The sequence below is a fragment of the Heterocephalus glaber genome, unplaced genomic scaffold (genome assembly GCF_053883595.1).
Source record: "Heterocephalus glaber isolate CG9 unplaced genomic scaffold, H.glaber_assembly_v1.0 deba00001428, whole genome shotgun sequence".
Taxonomy (NCBI): Eukaryota; Metazoa; Chordata; class Mammalia; order Rodentia; family Bathyergidae; genus Heterocephalus; species Heterocephalus glaber.
This window is the reverse complement of record NW_028258293.1, coordinates 25,816,149-25,836,210: the sequence shown is the minus strand read 5'-3', so window position 1 is coordinate 25,836,210 and position 20,062 is coordinate 25,816,149. Positions and strand designations below refer to the sequence as shown.

The following is a 20,062-nucleotide window of genomic DNA, read 5'->3' as shown; positions in this document are numbered from 1 at the left end:
CCTCTACTGTATTCAAACTCTTGGACTCTGACCTCATCAAAATCTTTCTCTGCTAGATTCCTTAACTTTGCTGGTCATTAGACCACTATGTCCAGGAAATGGAGCCTAGGGTGAAGAAAAGGCAGGTATGGAGTGGTGTGGCATTCAGGAGAGAAGCGTAATGAAAGTTTCCATATTCAAGACCTTTTACTCATACTACTACAGGTAGTGCTGACAGATACAAGGGGCTCTGTTGGCCATGGAGTTAGGTACTTTCTTTCTTTTTTTTCCCATTAAGTTTACTGGTACATTTTAGGTATGCAATACAGTTATATTCATCATTGAGAGTTAGGTACTTTCTTAACCTCTCTCTCCAAGAGCATCTCTTCTGGTTTGCCATCTGCATTTTCTCACTGAAGTCCAAGACTTTTGGGCCATCATCTTGTCTCCAGGTGTCTCTATTCCATGAAATCTTATGTCTCCCTCCCACATTGTCTGGCTTCTTGCCTAAAGTGGCTCCTTGCTAAACACTTTAGCTTTTTTGTGGTTTTGGATGAAGCTGGTGCAGGTATTCTTACCTGCTTTTCCGGACTGTCAGTTAAGGCTCTGAGATATTTCTTCCAAGCCTGTGAAGGTATGAGTGGGACACAAGGATTTTCCTCTGGGTTCTCATCAAGCAGTTTGTGGGGTCTCTCAGGCCCTTTAGGATGGCAGAGGCCACAGGCTCCCAAGTTTCAGGTGAGGATGTGCTCACCTGAGAATGGTGCAATCTTCCTTCCTTAGCTGGACTGTTGTTACCTTTGTGTAACATGCCTTTTAGGGTTCTACTCAGAGGCCCATAGGAACAGGCAATGGGAATATGAGCTGAGGCTCCAAGGACTTGGAGGACAGAGGAATAACATCTCCATGTCCACCTGTGTGCCATTCCCAATGGCTTCCCGTTACCCTGTCTCAGGAAGCAATCTCACAGGGCCCTACTTCTGCTGTCACTCCTACATTGACACTCAGAGGTCTCTCCACAATGTGTCCCCACTCTTCCAAGCGAATTCAAGCTCCTGTGGTCAGTCATGGATAATGTGTTTCCTCATTAGTGACTTTGCAAGACACAATAAGCAAAGTGTAGTCAGTTACGGTCCTTGGGTTCTAAGAATTTATGTCTTATTTTTCACTTGGTTTTATTTTATTTTATTTTATTTTATTTTATTTTATTTTATTTTATTTTATTTTATCAGTGCTAGGGATTTAATCCACAGCCTTTACACTGACCTACACCCACAGCCCATTTTATAAATTTAAAAATTTTTCAAATTGAGACAGGATCTTATTAAGTTGCCTAGGCTGGGCTTGAACTTGTGATCCTCCTTCCTCAAACTCCCAGAATGCCAGGACCTCAAAATTCAAATTAAGGACAAGCACTTCCCCAGCTTCTCTCTCAGAAAAAAACCAAACCAAACCAAAGAAAACCCCACAAAAAACCCTCAGACAGCTCCGGAGGCAGTGAAGTCACTCCTTATTCTACGTGTGTCTCAAATAAATGACAAGTAGGAAGGCTCTTTGTTCTAAGTTACATACTTAGTGATGTTTGTTGGAGAATTGGAAGAATTTGTTCATCCACATTCAACAGATATTTGTCAAAGGGCTACAATGTCATAATAAACAAAACAAAACCCCATATCTCACAGAGTATGCATTCTGGTGAGAGAGGCAGACAACACATGGAATTAATATGTAAATGTAAAATAATTTTAGATGATCATAGGAGAAAAAGTAAAGGGAACAGGGGAACAGGTAAATATCAGAGGGAAGGAGTTGAAACTTAGGATGAAGTTGCTGGGGAGCATCTCACAAAATGCAGGGGTCCGAGGAGAGGACCCAGGCAGTGAGGGATATAACCATGGAGATATCTAAGGAAGATCATTCTGGAAGGAAGGACTAGAAATTACAAATATAAGTTCTGAGGAAGGAGTATGCCTGGTGGTTTAGAACACCAAGAAAGCTTGTGTGCCCAAACCAGAAGAAGGGACAGTAGAAGAATCCAGAAAGATCCTGGCAACTAGGCCATATAGGGCCTTGTAGGACAGACAGGTCATCAATGGGCTTTCATTTAGGCTCTGAGTGAACTGAGAGTTTATCAGAGAGTTTTAAACAGAGTAGGGGTATGATGTGAAATAGAGTTACTCTAAATTCTATTGGATTTGTCTTCTTCAACTCCCTCATGGGGTTGTATGAACTGATGTGCTGCTGCCCATTTGGATCTTTTTTTGTTTCTTTTCCATGACTTCTTCATATTGAGTGTATTTAAGGTTTATACTGAAGCTCTACCTTCTCCAGAAATTATCTCCAGTTCCTGTAGACTCTCTGGTCTTTATCCTCCAGTGATATGTGCTCTTCCTCGTACTTCTCAGGGTTTTCATTATACTTCATTCAGAACTTTAGCCTGACCTATCTTGAGCCCTCTGTAACTATGCCTTACATTAGTAAGGCATACCTTGCCATTGATCTCTGAAGACACCAAGAGAATTATTTTCTTATCAATCAACCACCAAGACTTTCTGATTAATCACCTATATCTGGCAGTGAAGTTCATTCGGCCATTCATTGTTTAATATGCATATCCACAATACTAGTTTTATGTGGGTACTCTGCCATGCTCAGGGGCTGCAGAGATGAAAAAGATGAAATACTTGTCCTCTAGGTGCTCACAGACACCTCCAGAATCTTAAAATAATATGAAAGTACAGAAAATATCACAGATATTTATGAAAACTTGAGAGGAGGCATTTAATTACTCAGGGGAGTATATACAAGAAGAGAGTATTTGGGGAGAAAGAAAATCATGGAGGAAAGAAACAGAATTATCTATGGTGTGTGTGTGTGTGTGTGTCTTAGCAGTGTAGTGTGAAGTACAAATACAACACAAAAATGGAGGAGAAATTGGAGAAGCAGATGGATGTGAGCTGATGATGGGCTGTTGGAATTGGGAGGAGAATAAGCTGTCCTCAAAAGTGAACATGTGTTTCAGGTTGCATTTCTAGAAGGTGTTGAGAGAGTGAATCAGAGGAAGATTAGATGTGCTTATGCATTTACTAGTGAAAGACAGAAACTTAAAATGCATATTTTTCCTCATTCCTCACATTTAAATTCTTCAATTTATTTTTCCTTCTAAAAATCTCTTGAATATTTCTTGGTTCCATTTTCACCCTTTCAGCCCCACACTATTAGAGTGATTTCCACAGTGGCCATATGATCTACTGCTCTGGCTTCTAAGAAAGTCCTAGACATGTAGTGAACCCATCCTCCTTGGTCAGATCATCACATTTGTTCTGCAACCCACTTATTCTCAGTATTCAAATGATCCACTTCTTAGTGGTGGAAGCTGACAAGTCCCCAGATTTGCTGGACTGGCCTGGGCCCCAGTAGGACTGGCCACAGATTAGTGAGTGGTGGGTGAAGTGAGGGAGGAAGAGCTGTAGAAGTGGGTGTCTGGTCTCGAGACAGAAGTTGCTTCACTCTCTCATGTTTAGGAATCTGCATATGTCCATCCTTCTGTAGCCCAAATTGCTCTTTCTCATTCTTTCCTCCCTCACTCCATACCCTACCTTATATAGTGTGTGGGAACAAAGAAACAAAAATCCAATATATAAGTGAGCTTTTCCATATTTCCATCTTGGACCTGCCTGTACTTTCCTTAGATTTTTGCTTTTGCTTGATTGTGAGTTAGGGGTGTATCAGGAGGATAATCCAGGTAAGGGAACAGAAAGGGGTGGAAGTAAACAGAAACTGGCAGTGTATTCAAGATATAAATCTCTTCTAGGGCAGAGAAGCTCAGCTGGTCCCAGCACCGGGAAGGAAGCTCCCCCACTGCCATCCCAAGCTTCTAGGGCAGAGAAGGTGAGTCAGTCACAGCACCCAGAAGGAAGCTCCTCTGCTGCCATCCCATGCTCCTAGGGCAGAGAAGTTGAGCCATGGCAGGAGCCAGAAGCACCCCCCCCCCCGTGGAAATGAGAAGACATGTAAACAAGCCTCAAAAACAGACTTCTGGATCACCTACAGAAACCCCAAAGGGAACACAAGATGGGACAATATGATACTCAACTACCTGGACTCTTTGAACTGGCAACAAAAGAGGATCTGGGAAAAATGAAATCAGAAATAATTACTCAGATAACAGCAAAGACTTTGCTCATGGGGCAAGACATGATTAATAAATCTAGAGAGGAAACAGATAAAAAAATAGAAGATCTGAGGAACATGATGGAATCCCAACATAGGAAACAAAGGGAATCCATAAAACAGACATAAACAGATTTCCAGGAGATTAAAAACTCCATTGAAAGTCTGCACAACAGAATGAACCAATGTGAGGAGAGAATTTCAGATATAGAAGAAAAGATTGCGATTAGTGACTAGGAAAAGAAAAATTGCTTTAAAATTGTAAAGGAACAGGAGAAATCAATACAGCAGCATTATTATGCTAATAACATAAGACTGATTGGAGTCAATGAAGAAACAGGAGAGAGTGCAGATGACTTAAAAAAACTCTTCACAGAAGTGATGGCAGAAAACTTCCCAAGGAGGGGAAAAGAACTTGACGTACAGATAAATGAGGCATATAGGACTCCAGCTAGCCTTGATCAAAAAAAATCTACACATAGGCATGCATAAAATAGTTAGGATTCCAGAAATCCAACAGAAGAAAAAAATTCTACAAGCAGTGAGAGAAAAGAAGCAAATCACATACAAAGGAAAGCCCATCAGAATCACAGCAGACTTCTCAATGCAAACCCTCAAGGCAAGAAGAGCCTGGAGTGATGTATTTCAAGCCCTAAAGGAAAACAGCCTCCAACCCAGAGTGATGTACCCTGCAAAACTATCTTTCAAAATTGATGGAGAAATAAGATACTTTCATGATAAAGAGCACCTCAGGAACTTCATCAATACCAAACCGGCACTCCAAAAAATTTTAGACAATACCCTAGGAAAAGACAATGAGGATCACAACCCCAGGAAACCCAGCAGAATGAAACCATTGGGCGTGACCAATTAAACAGAAAGAGGGAGAATCCAACAAAAAGAAAAAGTCATGACAAGGCTTTTGAAACTTTGAACTTCATCTCCCTAATGAGTGTGTACTTCAATGTTGTTATTGTACTGATTAGTATTTTTCTGATTCTAGAGTTGCATACCTTTCCTTGTGCTATACTGGCTATTTATCATCTTCTTATGTCTACTTTTTAATTGGATTATCTATTAATGAGCTCTAAGAATTCTTTATATATTCTGCTCATAGGATATATGCATTGGAAATATGGTCTGTTTAAGGAACACTTTTCATTTTAATGATGTCATTTAAAGTTCTAAATTTTGATGGAATCTCATTTATCAATTTTTTTCTTTTATATATCATGTCTTTTGTATCCTAGGTAGTTCTTGCCTACCCTGAATTCAAAAACATTTTCCCTTATAATTTCTTCTTAAAGTTTCATACTTTTAGGCTTTCATATTTAGGTTCATAGATCCCTTCAAGTTATTTTCATGTATGAAAAAAAAGGGTTGAGGTTAATTTTTTTCTATACAGATACCAGGTGTTCTAGTGTCATTTGCTGAAAACATTTTCTCTTGCTTGGCTCTTGAATTGAGTTTACATTCTATAAAATGCTAATGTTAAATAATCTTTCAAAACTCAGTGGACCATATATGTGTGGTTCTATTTCTAGATTCTCTCTTTTATTCCAATGGTCTATATATCTTTCCTTACACCAACACTGCCTTGATTACTGTAGCTTTACAAGAAGTCTTAAAATTAGGTACTAAACATCTTTCAACAGTGTTTTTTTTCTTTAAGTTTTCTAGTTCCTTTGTACTCCTACATAACTTTTAAATTTCAATATCCAATTCTTCATTTATAGCAAGTATACACAGACCTGAATTTTTATATATACCTTGTGTTTTCTAATCCTGCTAAATTCAAGTACAAGTTCTAGGGGCTCGTAGAGATTTCTTAGTATTTTCTCTGTAGATGATCATTTCATCTACATATAAAGATTTTGCTTCTGCCATGCCAATCCTATCCTAGTTGTGTCATTTTATTGCCAGACTATTTTGGTAGGGCCTAGGTTTCAAAGTTTAATGGACAGATAAGGAGTAAGCATATCTGCCCTTTTTCTCCAACTTAAGGAGAAAGCGTTGTATCTTCTCCATTCATATAAGGTGTTCTGGCTGGAAGTGTGGAGTACATGTCTTTAATCTGTTGAAAAGATTTTGTTCTACCTCTAGTCTCCTGATAGCTTTTATCATGAACAGCTGTAGAATTTGGTCCAATCCTTTTTCTCCAACTAGTGTCAGGATCATATGGCTTTTTCCTTTCCTCTGTTAAAATGATGACTTTTGGGGGTGAATCTTCTAATGCTGAACCAACACTGCCATCCCTATAACAAAACCACTTTCTACATCCTTCCAGATCTGACTTCTAATAGTTTGTTTTGTTAAACAAATTTCTATCTATGTTCATACTTTTTTCTTCTATTATCTTTATCCAGTTTTAGGATTAGCACAATGTTGAGTTCCTAAAATGAGGGGAGAAGTGTTCCTTCTTTTTTCTGCTTTAATTGTTTGATATAATTTATCAGCTAAAATGTTTATGAGCCTGCTGTTGTCATATAGGTAAGTTTTCAAACTAGGAATATATTTTCTTTAATAGGTGCTATTCAAATTTTATATTTCCTCCAGAGTTAGTTTCATTAATTTGTCTTCCAAGGTACTTCTTAGAAGTTGTCAAATTTATTTCATAAAAGATTTTTGTAATATGCTTTCTATATCCTTTAAAATTCTGTAAAATCTATGGTAATGTCTCCTAGATCTTGATATTGTAATTTAAAAAATGTATAATTGATAATGTGTAACAGGAAGCAAAGGTCTAAAGGAGCAAGGGAAATGGGAGGGGTAGGGGAAAGGAAAAAAGCATAAAGAAAAAATATGAGAAAAGGAAAAAAATGGAGACAAAGTCTTTGCAAATAGGGAAGGGTGGATGGGATGAAGGCAGGGCAGGGGAAGAGGAAAAAAAATAAGAACCAAGATACTCATGTAATGGTACAAGATCCCAATGATGAATGTAACTGTATTTTATACCTAAAATGTACCAATAAACTTAATGGGGGAAAAAAAAAGATATAAATCACTTCCTTGAAATGACGCCTCTGTTCTTAGCCAGGGGGATATAGACCATGCTGTAAGTAGAAGTGACAGCCTCTTCACTTTTTAATTTTAATGTTCATTGATTAGTGACCTAATAAAGCAAGTTTTATGTTTGAAGATCGCACAAGCTTAGAATAAGTTTACAGTAGACTGAATGAAGCACAGTGAAACTTTTCACCTTCACTATCCTTCAAAATGTAGAGCTTCGTGGAAAATGTGTTCCATGTGTGCTACTCCAAAGCCTTATGTATCTTTTAAGAAGTTTATTTGTTCACGAATTCTACGAAGATTAGAAGCTACTGTAGCCCAGACACTGCGAATGCAGAGGTGAGAACAACAATGAACAAGACACAGTTCCCGGACTTGGGGGATGAGCTCCAGCCTGGAGAGAGAACAGTTACAAGAGTCTGGGGAGGGCTGTCCCGAGAGACGCTCAGGTGCTGCAGGGGAAGCCGGAGAACTGGAGCAGTCCAGAAAAGTCTCGGAAGGAGTCACTTCTGTCTCAGCCAGGAGGATGGAGACAGTGCTCTAAGTAGAAGTAACAGCTTGTTCCTCGGCTTGAAGGTGACAGAGGGCATGCGAGATTAAGGAAGTGCAAGTTGTTCCTTGTGTCTACAGCACTTACAGAGGAGACGCAATGAAGCTTGAGAAGTAAATAGAGCCCGGCCATTCAGACATTTTATTAGTTTTCCTATGTGGCACATCCTGTTTGTGGGGCTGGGAGACAGAACGGATAAAGCAAATTTCTTATCCTCAAAATTTTCATGATGGGGAAACCAGAAAAAACCCCCCACATATGTGTTATGCTAGGTATTAGAAGGGGTTAGATGTTACAAATAAGGCAGGTAAAGATGAGAGTGAACACAGGTGGAGGGAAAGAGAGAGAGAGAGAGAGAGAGAGAGAGAGAGGTGCTGCTGCTGTTGTTGTTATTATTATTATTTTCCTAGCATCAGACTAAGGCACACTTGAACAGGGATCTTTGGGAAGATTACCTTGAGGGAGGTAATCCACGTGGGTCTTTGGGGAAAGCACATTCTAGGTGAGGAGAAAGGCAAGTATGATGTTAAAAGGGTTGGTGAGTTAAAAAAAGATTTAGAGGCTGATGTGGGTGTAATAGAGTGAATTAAGAGAATAGTAGGAGGTTAAGTTGGGATGGTAGAGAACAACACCCACACAGATCCCTTTGGAAACTGTTAAAATAAGTGAATATTCCCTGGAAAGGACAAAAGGCTACTGGGGCATGTTGAACAGAGAAAGTGACAAGATCTGCCTTATGGATTAAAATAACCATTGCTATGGTTGAAAATAAACTGTAAAGTAGACGTGGAAGAAGAAAGACCCTCCAGAAGGCTATCCATGAATTATTTCTGGTCCAAGATTATGGCTAGCATCATGGAGGTAGCAGTAGAAGAGATATAAGTGGCTGGCCTCTAAATTTTCTCATAGGTTGGATATAGAATAGGAATGACAGAAAGGAGTGAGGTATAACTCCAAGTGTTTTGTCTTAGTAACTTGGAAAGTAGAGTTATTGGGTTAGGGAAGATCATAGGTGAGCATTTTTTCCCCTTGATTTTGGACATGCTGAATCTAAGATGATTTGACTATATATATGTCACATAGGCAATTATATTAGTGTGAACTATAAATATTAATATGAGATCTGACAGCATACAGATGACATTTAAAACCATGATATTAGATGAGATAACCAAGGATGGGAATGTGAGAAAGAAAAAAGTTCTGAAAATGAAGCCTTAAGAGATTCCAACATATGGAAATGAAGATTAACAATAATTGAGAATGAAAATATTGTCAAATATGACATCATTCTTATTAAATAACCAGTACTAAAGTCACTTAATAAACTCTCCATAGGTATGAAAACTACTTCTGTTTTCTTCCTGGACCTGATATTAGCTACAGCGCCCAACTCAACTGAGTAATAACAATGTCTCATTGAAACACATATGTGCTTTAAACTTGAGAATTAATGGAAATAACCAAGGTGGAGATAATTAACTTTCTGGACTAAGGTGTGACATGATACGTATACCACTTATTTGATAATTCCTGAATAAATATCACAAATTGTAATAAATTTGCAATTCATAGCACTTTAAACTTATTCTGGAGCAGAAAGCTGAGGGAGGGCAAGAAGATCATCAGGTAGGAAAACTTCATGAGGTTTGCAGATTTTGATCTGAGTATTTCCTCTCTAATATGGTTAAAAATTTGCTTCTTTATGCTTCCATAGTATAAATTAGATGTTAATTCATTTAGGAAATAGAATCCTAACTTGTTGGAAAAATAATAAATGTTAAAATTATTATTGCAGTCAGAAAATGTTATCTATTTTTCTCAAAAGTGACTTTTTAATAATGTGATTCTTAGGATGTTGATAGGGTTAGAAGACAACAAACATCCATTTGGAACAATAAATGATGAGAAATTCTAGACTTGAGGCTTTAGTCTGCTTACACTTCCTATTTCTATATCTCTACCTCCTTATGTGTAAAATAAAGGGATTCAAGTAGTTGATGGTCTAGCTATATTCTAGCTTTAACTTTAAATGACTTTATACTTAACTTTAGTGGACACCAGGTTGTTTTTTGTTTAATTGATAACATGACCTGAAGTAGACCATCTTGAAGGGACCATCTAGTTCTAGAATCCCTTAATTCTATGTTTCTTTAGAGTGGAAAATTTTTATTACAGCTCTGCGTATCTGCTTGGTTTTCACACTGTAGATGATGGGATTCATTACAGGAGGGATCAGCAGGTAAGTGTTAGCAATCATGGTATGCAGATAAGGTGGGGCTCGCTTTCCAAATCTGTGAACAAAGGACAGACTGATCAGTGGAATGTAGAATATAGCTACAGCCCCAATATGGGAGATACATGTGCTGAAGGACTTCTTCCTCTCCTCTGGGGAGGCAATACTGAGGACAGTCTTAATGATCAAAACATAGGAAAGGAGGATGAGGACTGAGTCCACACCAACAGTAGAAATCATGGCAGTCAGCCCAACTGCACTGTTGATCTTGGTGTCTGTGCATGAGAGCTTCATCACATCAGGATGGAAGCAGTAAGAGTGGTGGAGCTCACGGCTGTGGCAGAAGGAGAGTCGTTTAAGAAGTGCAACCATTGGTGTGAGCATTATGGTCCCCCTGATGACAACTGCCACCCCAATGTTACCTATTCTGGACTCAGTTAAAATAGTAGCATACCTAAGGGGCTTAGAGATGGCCACAAAACGATCAAAAGCCATAGCCAACAACACAGAGGATTCCATGACAGTGAACAGTTTAATAAAGAACATCTGGGACAGGCAGGCATTGAAGCTGATCTCCCTGGCATTGAACCAGAATATACCCAACATGGTGGTCAGTGTGGATATGGACAGCCCGAGGTCAGTGGTGGACAGCATGGAGAGGAAATAATACATGGGTTCGTGGAGGCTGGGCTGAGTGATAATGATGAAGAGAATCAGGCTGTTCCCCGAGAGGGCAGTTGCATAGAGAAGGCAGAAAGGAATGGAGATCCAGGTGTGGAAGGCTTCCAGCCCAGGAACACCAGTTAGCAGGAAGATGACAGGAGAGGATGTGATGTTCTGGAAAGCTGACATGTTGCATTAAAAGTACAGAATAAGTCTGAAATAAAAATGGCTACATTTGATTGTGTTTTAGGCCAATTACTAATAATTTTATTTAACAGATAAATGACCAAAATGAATATATACTATATGAAATATGAACAAATCACTTAAACTGATACAAATTTTTGTAAGATTTCAAATAATATAGTTATCCCCTGCCCATTTAAAAAAATTGTCCCAGCTCATAATTTTTATTTCCTGGAGCAATTCACTGTTAGTTCTATTTATACCACAAGACTTTTTCCCCACTTCTTTAGCCACAGATGACAGGACTAAGAATAGGTACTTTATGCTAGATTAGCCAGTTATATTTCATCCTTTTTGGGAATTTATATTGTATCAGAGAGGTATCACCGAATAAAATTAGGTGGTAACAAAACACAAAAATACTACATTTTCCACTGGTGTGGGAATAGAGAGACTTATAGTTGATGAAAGCTAGAAAATATTGAGGAAGAGATAGTTATGATAAAAAGTAACATTTATGAAGTGACAAATAAATAACTTAGGCACCAAAGGAATCATGAGCAGGTGCCTATAGCACCTACCCATTAAAAGGACACTTATATGTGGCACCTGGCTTGGCATTTGGAGAGATGGAGAGTTAGAATACAGACCTACCACCCACCTCCAGGCTTAGGGACAGAGGACACTCCCCTTTACCTGCATAGTGTGTTGCCATGCTTGTATGTGTTTCTGTCCTCAATCTGACTGAGACTAGTTCTGCAGAACAGATTTTGTCTATTTTGTGAAAACAAATTTCTTAGATGATACCTAATAGGATGTTATTGTTTTGTTTTTGAGGGAAAGTTATGTCTTTATTGAAAATGTCACATCTTTTTTTAACTGAGCTGAGAACTGCAGGTTAGGCAGATGAGTATGCATACATTGGAAAATGGGGCATGGGGAGACACAGATGAGGGGTGTGGTTGGAGAGTGCATAATGAATGAGAGGGAGCCAATTTGAGAATAGGGTCTTCAGTGGTGAAGAAAGGTACTGAGTGGATGACAGGAAGTAGAGGATAAAAAAGGGAATGGAGTGGAACTTAAATGTTTTCAGGCCACATGCATTCACCCAGATAAAGTGCCATCTTGAGGATCACCTGAAGAAATCTTAGTAGATCCCAGGCTCCTAGGACAGAGAAGCTCAGCCGGTCCCAGCACCTGGAAGGAAGCTCCCCCACCTCCATCCCAGGCTCCTAGGGCAGAGAAGCTTAGCCGGTCCCAGAACCTGGAAGGAAGCTCCCCCCCCACCATCCCAAGCTCCCAGGGCAGAGAAGGTGAGCTGCGTGGGCGCCAGAAGCACCCCCCCCCCCCGCAGCCATGGAAATAAAAAGACACATAAACAAGCCTCAAAAAGAGACTTCCAGATCACCTACAGCAACCCCAAAGGGAAACGAGATGGAACACTCTGATACTGAACCACCTGGACTCTCTGAACTGGCAACAAAAGAGGATCTGGGAAAAATGAAATCAGAAATAATTACTCAGATAACAGCAAAGATTTTAGATTTTGCTCATGGTGCAAGACATGATTAATAAATCTAGAGAGGAAACAGATAAAAAAATAGGGGATCTGAGGAATATGATGGAATCCCAACATAGGAAACAAATGGAATCCATAAAAGAGATACAAACAGATTTCCAAGAGATTAAAAACTCCATTGAAAGTCTGCACAGCAGAATGAACCAATGTGAGGATAGAATTTCACATATAGAAGATAAGATGGCAATTAGTGAGGAGGAAAAGAAAAATTGCTTTAAAATTGTAAGGGAACACAAGAAATCAATCCAGCAGCTGCTAGACGATGCAAAGAAGAATAACATAAGACTGATTGGAGTCAATGAAGAAAGAGGAGAGAGTGCAGATGACATAAAAAAACTCTTCACAGAAGTGATGGCAGAAAACTTCCCAAGGAGGGGAAAAGAACTTGACATACAGATAAGTGAGGCATATAGGACTCCAAACAGCCTTAATCTAAAAAAAATCTACACATAGGCATATAATAGTTAGGATTCCAGAAATCCAACAGAAGAAAAAAATTCTACAAGCAGTGAGAGAAAAGAAACAAATCACATACAAAGGAAAGCCCATCAGAATCACAGCAGACTTCTCAACACAAACCCTCAAGGCAAGAAGAGCCTGGAGTGATGTATTTCAAGCCCTAAAGGAAAACAGCCTCCAACCCAGAGTGATGTACCCTGCAAAACTATCTTTCAAAATTGATGGAGAAATAAGATACTTTCATGATAAAGAGCACCTCAGGAACTTCATCAATACCAAACCGGCACTCCAAAAAATTTTAGACAATACCCTAGGAAAAGACAATGAGGATCACAACCCCAGGAAATCCAGCAGAATGAAACCATTGGGAGTGACCAATTAAACGCAAAGGGGGAGAATACAACAAAAAGAAAAAGTCATGACAAAGCTTTTAAAACTTTTGACTTCATCTCCCTAATGAGTGTATACTTGAATCTTATTATTGCACTGATTAGTATTTTTCTGATTCTAGAGTTACATACCTTTCCTTGTGCTATACTGGCTATTTATCATCTCTTATGTCTACTTTTTAATTGGATTATCTATTAATGAGCTCTAAGAATTCTTTATATATTCTGCTCATAGGATATATGCATTGGAAATATGGTCTGTTTAAGGAACACTTTTCATTTTAATGATGTCATTTAAAGTTCTAAATTTTGATGGAATCTCATTTATCAATTTTTTTCTTTTATATATCATGTCTTTTGTATCCTAGGTAGTTCTTGCCTACCCTGAATTCAAAAACATTTTCCCTTATAATTTCTTCTTAAAGTTTCATACTTTTAGGCTTTCATATTTAGGTTCATAGATCCCTTCAAGTTATTTTCATGTATGAAAAAAAAGGGTTGAGGTTAATTTTTTTCTATACAGATACCAGGTGTTCTAGTGTCATTTGCTGAAAACATTTTCTCTTGCTTGGCTCTTGAATTGAGTTTACATTCTATAAAATGCTAATGTTAAATAATCTTTCAAAACTCAGTGGACCATATATGTGTGGTTCTATTTCTAGATTCTCTCTTTTATTCCAATGGTCTATATATCTTTCCTTACACCAACACTGCCTTGATTACTGTAGCTTTACAAGAAGTCTTAAAATTAGGTACTAAACATCTTCCAACAGTGTTTTTTTTTTCTTTAAGTTTTCTAGTTCCTTTGTACTCCTACATAACTTTTAAATTTCAATATCCAATTCTTCATTTATAGCAAGTATACACAGACCTGAATTTTTATATATACCTTGTGTTTTCTAATCCTGCTAAATTCAAGTACAAGTTCTAGGGGCTTCTAGAGATTTCTTAGTATTTTCTCTGTAGATGATCATTTCATCTACATATAAAGATTTTGCTTCTGCCATGCCAATCCTATCCTAGTTGTGCCATTTTATTGCCAGACTATTTTGGTGGGGCCTAGGTTTCAAAGTTTAATGGAAAGATAAGGAGTAAGCATATCTGCCCTTGTTCCCCACCTTAAGGAGAAAGCATTGTATCTTCTCCATTCATATAAGGCATTCTCGCTGGACGTATGGAGTACATGTCTTTAATTTGTTGAGAAGTTTCTCTTCTACTTCTAGTCTCCTGATAGCTTTTACCATGAACAGCTGTAGAATTTGGTCCAATACTTTTTCTCCAACTAGTGACAGAATCATATGGCTTTTTCCTTTCCTCTGTTAAAATGATGACTTTTGGGGGTGGATCTTCCAATGCTGAACCAACACTGCCATCCCTATAAAAAAACCACTTTCTACATCCTTCCAGATCTGACTTCTAATAGTTTGTTTTGTTAAACAAATTTCTATCTATGTTCATACTTTTTTCTTCTATTATCTTTATCCAGTTTTAGGATTAGCACAATGTTGAGTTCCTAAAATGAGGGGAGAAGTGTTCCTTCTTTTTTCTGCTTTAATTGTTTGATATAATTTATCAGTTAAAATGTTTATGAGCCTGCTGTTGTCATATAGATAGGTTTTCAAACTAGGAATGTACTTTCTTTAATAGGTGCTATTCAAATTTTATATTTCCTCCAGAGTTAGTTTCATTAATTTGTCTTCCAAGGTACTTCTTAGAAGTTGTCAAATTTATTTCATAAAAGATTTTTGTAATATGCTTTCTATATCATTTTAAATTCTATAAAATCTGTGATAATGTCTCCTAGATCTTGATATTGTAATTTAAAAAACGTGTAACTGATATTGTGTAACAGGAAGAAAAGGTCTAAAGGAGCAGGAGAATAATTGTGAGAGGTAGGGAAAGGTAAAAAAGGGAAAGGAAAAAATATGAGAAAAGGAAAAAAATGGAAACAAGGTCTTTGCAAATAGAGAAGGGTGGAGGGGGTGAAGGGAGGGCAAGGGAAGGGGAAAAAAATAAGAACCAAGAGACTCATGTAATGGTACACGATCCCAATGATGAATGTAACTGTATATACCTGTTTATACCTAAAATGTACCAATAAAGTTAGTGGAGGGGGGGAAAAGAAATCTTAGTAAAAAGATTTAAGAGCTGTCATGTTCATGTACCAAATACTCACAATGAATATTAACCTATATGTCATAAACGTGAACTAAAATGATAACAATAATAATGAAAATGGAGGAAGGTGGACTAGAGAGGGAAGGAGGGATGGGGGGGGCAAAGGGAATAAAAAAGAATCAAGATGTGTTATGTACATGTTCCTACTCCATAAGATGAATGTAAACTTCATGTATTGCATGTATGTACTAGTACAATTTTTTAAAATTGGGAAAAAATTAACTGAAATTACCAGAAAAAGGTGAAAAAAGGAAGCAAGTTTCATGAGTTGACCGAATACTAAATTATAGTTTTACACTGAAATTTACAATGATGAGACTTCTTAAAAACTGATAAAATTAATATCAGAAGTGCATGATCAAACCTTATAATGGAAAAATGAGGCTTATAATAGCATACAGTAGTTTACATTTCAAAATAGCTAGAAGTGAGGATTTTAACTGTTCTCACTACAAAGACGTGATAAATATTTGAGGTGCCGGATAAGCTAATCATCCTGACCTGATCATTCCAGAATGTATATATAGAAACACCACATCATACCCCATAAGCATATATAATTATTATTTGTCAATTACAATCACTTTAAAACCAAAATAAAAGGAATTAACAGAAAGTATACATTCCAGTTTTGTAGAATTTGGAGAAGGCTTTATAGAAAAAACAAAAACAAAACTGTGTTTGAAATATTTCTGTTTATTGTCTAAGTTGAGATAAAGAATTCTAAGTTTTTGTAATGCCATATGTGAAAGTGTTGAACAAGAATATTGTTATATTTCTTCCCTTGATCCTGCCTTTTGCTCTCAGGAACATTTATTGAGAACCAACATTTTGCATAGCTCTGTGTTAGAAGCTAAGTAGTAATAGAAATAAAATCCCCCTTAAAGAGGTAAGGGAAGGAGAAAGATCAGCACTGTTTTGCAATAACTTCAGAATGTAGTATACAGTGATGATTAATAAAAATATTTATGGCAGTGCAGAGAGCCTTCATATATGTCAATTAATTCTGGGTGTCATGACTTTAATTTAATATGCAATGATTGAGATGCAGGTTTTGTTACTGAGTTCTAGAAAATTTTATGAGACATCACTTTTTTTTTTTTTTTTTTGGGTACCGGGGATCGAGCTTGGGTCCTTGCACTTGCACAGCAGGTGGCGAAATTACCGAGTTAAATCCCCGGCTGAGCCATCACTTTTAAAATTTAAACTCCTATCTGAATAAGTTACCTTTCTACCTGATTTTCCTTTACATTATTTAAATAATTTGGTTTATTCTTTGGCTATCTTTATTTTTCTTGGCAGACTTTTTCCTTCTGTATTTTGTTGAAAGCTCATAATTAAACCAAACCAAACCAAATCAAACCATAGAGTATGGATTGACTTAAGCTGTGTTCAGCCTATCAGAAGAGAACTCAAAAATTTCTCTTTTTCATTGTTCTACCATTATAATTTCTGGCACCCTCCTCTCATCCATTCTGGGTCCAGAGACAAAGGACTGGATGTCCCTTTTCACGGTCAGTAAGTTTACTTAAGCACCCGATCATCTATCATAAACGCTTTGTTCAGTTCAGTAGCAAACATATACTGAGAACTCAGCAAAGCAAGTAAAATAACCCTAGTTTGGTACCTGAGGAAGCAACAGAGGTTGCGAAAGTGTGAAAACCCCAGGCTTATAAGACCAAAAACCTTATCCATAATAAGAGTTGGTTGACTCTTATCAAAAATGAAAATTGATCTCTTTTGGATACCTACTGCATGCCTGACACTGTATGAGGCACCACATGTGTCAAAGGCATCTAAGACAAATAGAGATGACCTATTGGTTGTAGATTGCATGAAGATATACTATTCATATCTAAGAGCTAGAATTGAAAATGACTTCACTGACAGTTTCAGTGTATATGTGTATGTGAATGTGTTTGTAGAAGCCTCAGGAGGAGTTAGTTTAAGAAATCTGAGTAGAATAGATTTAAGGGTTATTATAAATGAAACGGTTTGATGGGTAAAAGTGAACTTACAAGGATGAAAAACAGGACAAGAGTGATCTTGACACAGGTCAGGAGCAGATAGATGAAGGAAAGAAAACAGTAATCAGTTAACTACAGGGAAAGTAATACAATGGAAATTTAAATGTGAATCTGGGTGCTACTGGAAATGAAGCTAGAGAAATTAGACAGGCCAGGTCATAAAACTCTTGAATTCCACAGACAGGATAAGGAACTTAAATTTTAGTAGCAGAGCCTCAAGAGCCAGGCATTTCTAAATATTTTATGAATAAGTAAACAAATCATTCTCCATCTCTTCTAATTCAACTTCAACAAAATTCCTTTCCTTCTTTAGAATCCTGTTTGGTACCATTGGTTCCTTTTCTGTAGTTTACAACCCTCAATTTTTGTCCCAACTTAATAATGAAGGCTTTCCACATTTCATGTTGATCCTTTGAATGCATTCAATTCAATCGGGATATTTTGAGCAGCTTTCGTTTTCAGTCTCTGTTTAGATAGCAAGGTCTGTAAGACATAAACGTTGTTTCTCCCTCAATTTCCTGATATATCTTTTATAACAAAAAATGTTCTCTGAAGAACAGTCTGCTTTTTGTTTATTGCTCCTTCACCTTCAGTAGCAATCAGGATTTTTTCTCCAATAACACTCAGAAAACCTCTAATTGATGTCATCAAGGATTTTTTAATTGGCAACTACAAATGCTTAATTTCAGATTTATTTTTCTCTCCTTCTGAAATTCTGGCAGTGTAGACTATCTCCTCCTTGACACTCTCTCTTTCAATAGCTTTAATGATAGTTACCCTGTTTCTTCCATGTTTACCAATGTTTTGTTCTCTACCTTATCAGCTGTGGCTTTGTGGAAGGGTCTGCTCTTCTTCCAAGAAGTTCCACTTCTCTCTTTCTCTCCAAATACTCTCCTTGAGATAAGTTTGTTATTCCTGTGGCTTTAAATAATGCTTATATCTAGATGACTTAAAAGTCTGCAATCTATGAGATCTCTTAAATTCTATTTTTTTAAAATTAGCAGAATCTTTAAAGTCATGGCAACATTTCTGGTCTTAAAACTGAAGGCAGTAGGGAGGTGATCGAATCTGCAATTTATAGAAATTCTGGTAACAGTTCACAGAGCAAATAAGAGCTCTCTGATTTGAATTAAGTGTAAATAAAAGGTGAACAAAATGCTTTATTTAACTCGGGTGGACATTCTCATCCATAATCTCTCAGACACTTTTATATGAATGAAGCAGAACACACACCCACCCCTCATTCTCAAAAGATTCATTTTTCAGCAAATAGCATTAAACTCCACTAATCATCTAATTAGAATTAATCTCTACCTCCCACCTCTTTCTCATCCCCTACCTACCAATATTTATTAAATTTTTTATTGATTCTACATTTGAAATATCAAAAATCGGAGGCTTCCAAGGTCTATATATGAAGTCTAAGTAATTGAAGACAGTTTCTGGTAGGTACTTGAAGTTGTATTTGATTGTATTTTTCTTACACTGAAAAAAATTAAACATTCTTCTCAGAAGACAAAAGGAGATTAATGGATATTTATTAAGTGAGGCACTGCATTTCCCCCAAGCTATTCTTATGTGCCTTACTTTCAAATTGGTCTGACTCATCTTCTCTATTCCACATACACCTTTATTCTCAGTGTGTGATTGATCTGGGTTCAGATCTTTGTTCAAAAACGAACCAAAGTTTTGTACAGCAGTAACAAATTACTCATAGCAACAGAACCCTTATTGGACGCTTGGTCAACAAACATTGTACCAAGAGCTTTATAAACACTCTTAATTCTTACTACACCACCATGTGGCAAGTACTACTGGAGTCACTTTAAACTCACTTTTCCAATGAAGAAACTGAGTATTAGAGAGGTCACGAAACATACTCAGAACCACGAACAACTGGTGAATGTCATAACTGGGATTCTTAACCTGGTTATTTTTAATTTCGATATTCATGTTCTCACAAATGTTTATTTCACTGAAACCTACAAGTAATGTAAACTTCCTTTGATCCCTTTTCTCACTTATAAGATAGGATATGTATATTGCCTAATACCAGTTTCCGGCATGCACAAGGTGTTCAAAATTGCTAATTTTTATTTTTAATAAGAGTTATTGGGCTTAGAAATAAGATTCAACTACCATGATAAATGTCCTAGCACATCAAAACAATTTGACTAAAGACAGATTGTAGAACCACTACCAAGCAGAACAAAATGTCCATTCTCTGCAGAATAAATAATAATACTTAATTCTATGATTCTGCCATCCTCTTCAGCCTACCATCCCACTATCTAATGTAATTCTGCATATTATGATAAAATCCTTCTCTGTGAATAAGAACACATATTCTTCTAGAGTCAGACATTTTCACTGAATAAACAGTTTTACTTACAGAGCCCATACAGCAGTTCTGTTGTCTGTCTCAGGCAGACTCAGAAGATCAGAAGTCTTTAGATTCCAGGAGAGGGCTGAGCTTATAACAAGATTTACACCAGGCTGGTTGGAGTAAAGGCCCATACACAGAGCTGAGAGGTCAGTTCCTCATGTGAGTGCTAATTCACTGTGTCTCCAGAGTGTGGAGGTTCCCAGAGGACTTCTTTTGCCTGATAGGGTTTTTAAAAAAATATCTGTTCC

The 20,062-nt window shown here is 37.3% G+C and overlaps 1 protein-coding gene across 1 annotated transcript; it reads right to left on the bottom strand.

The window, feature by feature from the left end:
• Positions 1 to 9,854: 9,854 nt before the first annotated feature.
• On the bottom strand, positions 9,855 to 19,829 carry LOC101697957 (olfactory receptor OR51C1). The gene is made up of 2 exons (XM_004863455.2): positions 19,821 to 19,829; positions 9,855 to 10,784 (listed from the first exon to the last, which is right to left on the bottom strand). The coding sequence occupies exons 1-2, from the start codon at positions 19,827 to 19,829 to the stop codon at positions 9,855 to 9,857; spliced, it is 939 nt and encodes a 312-aa protein (XP_004863512.2).
• Positions 19,830 to 20,062: the final 233 nt, after the last annotated feature.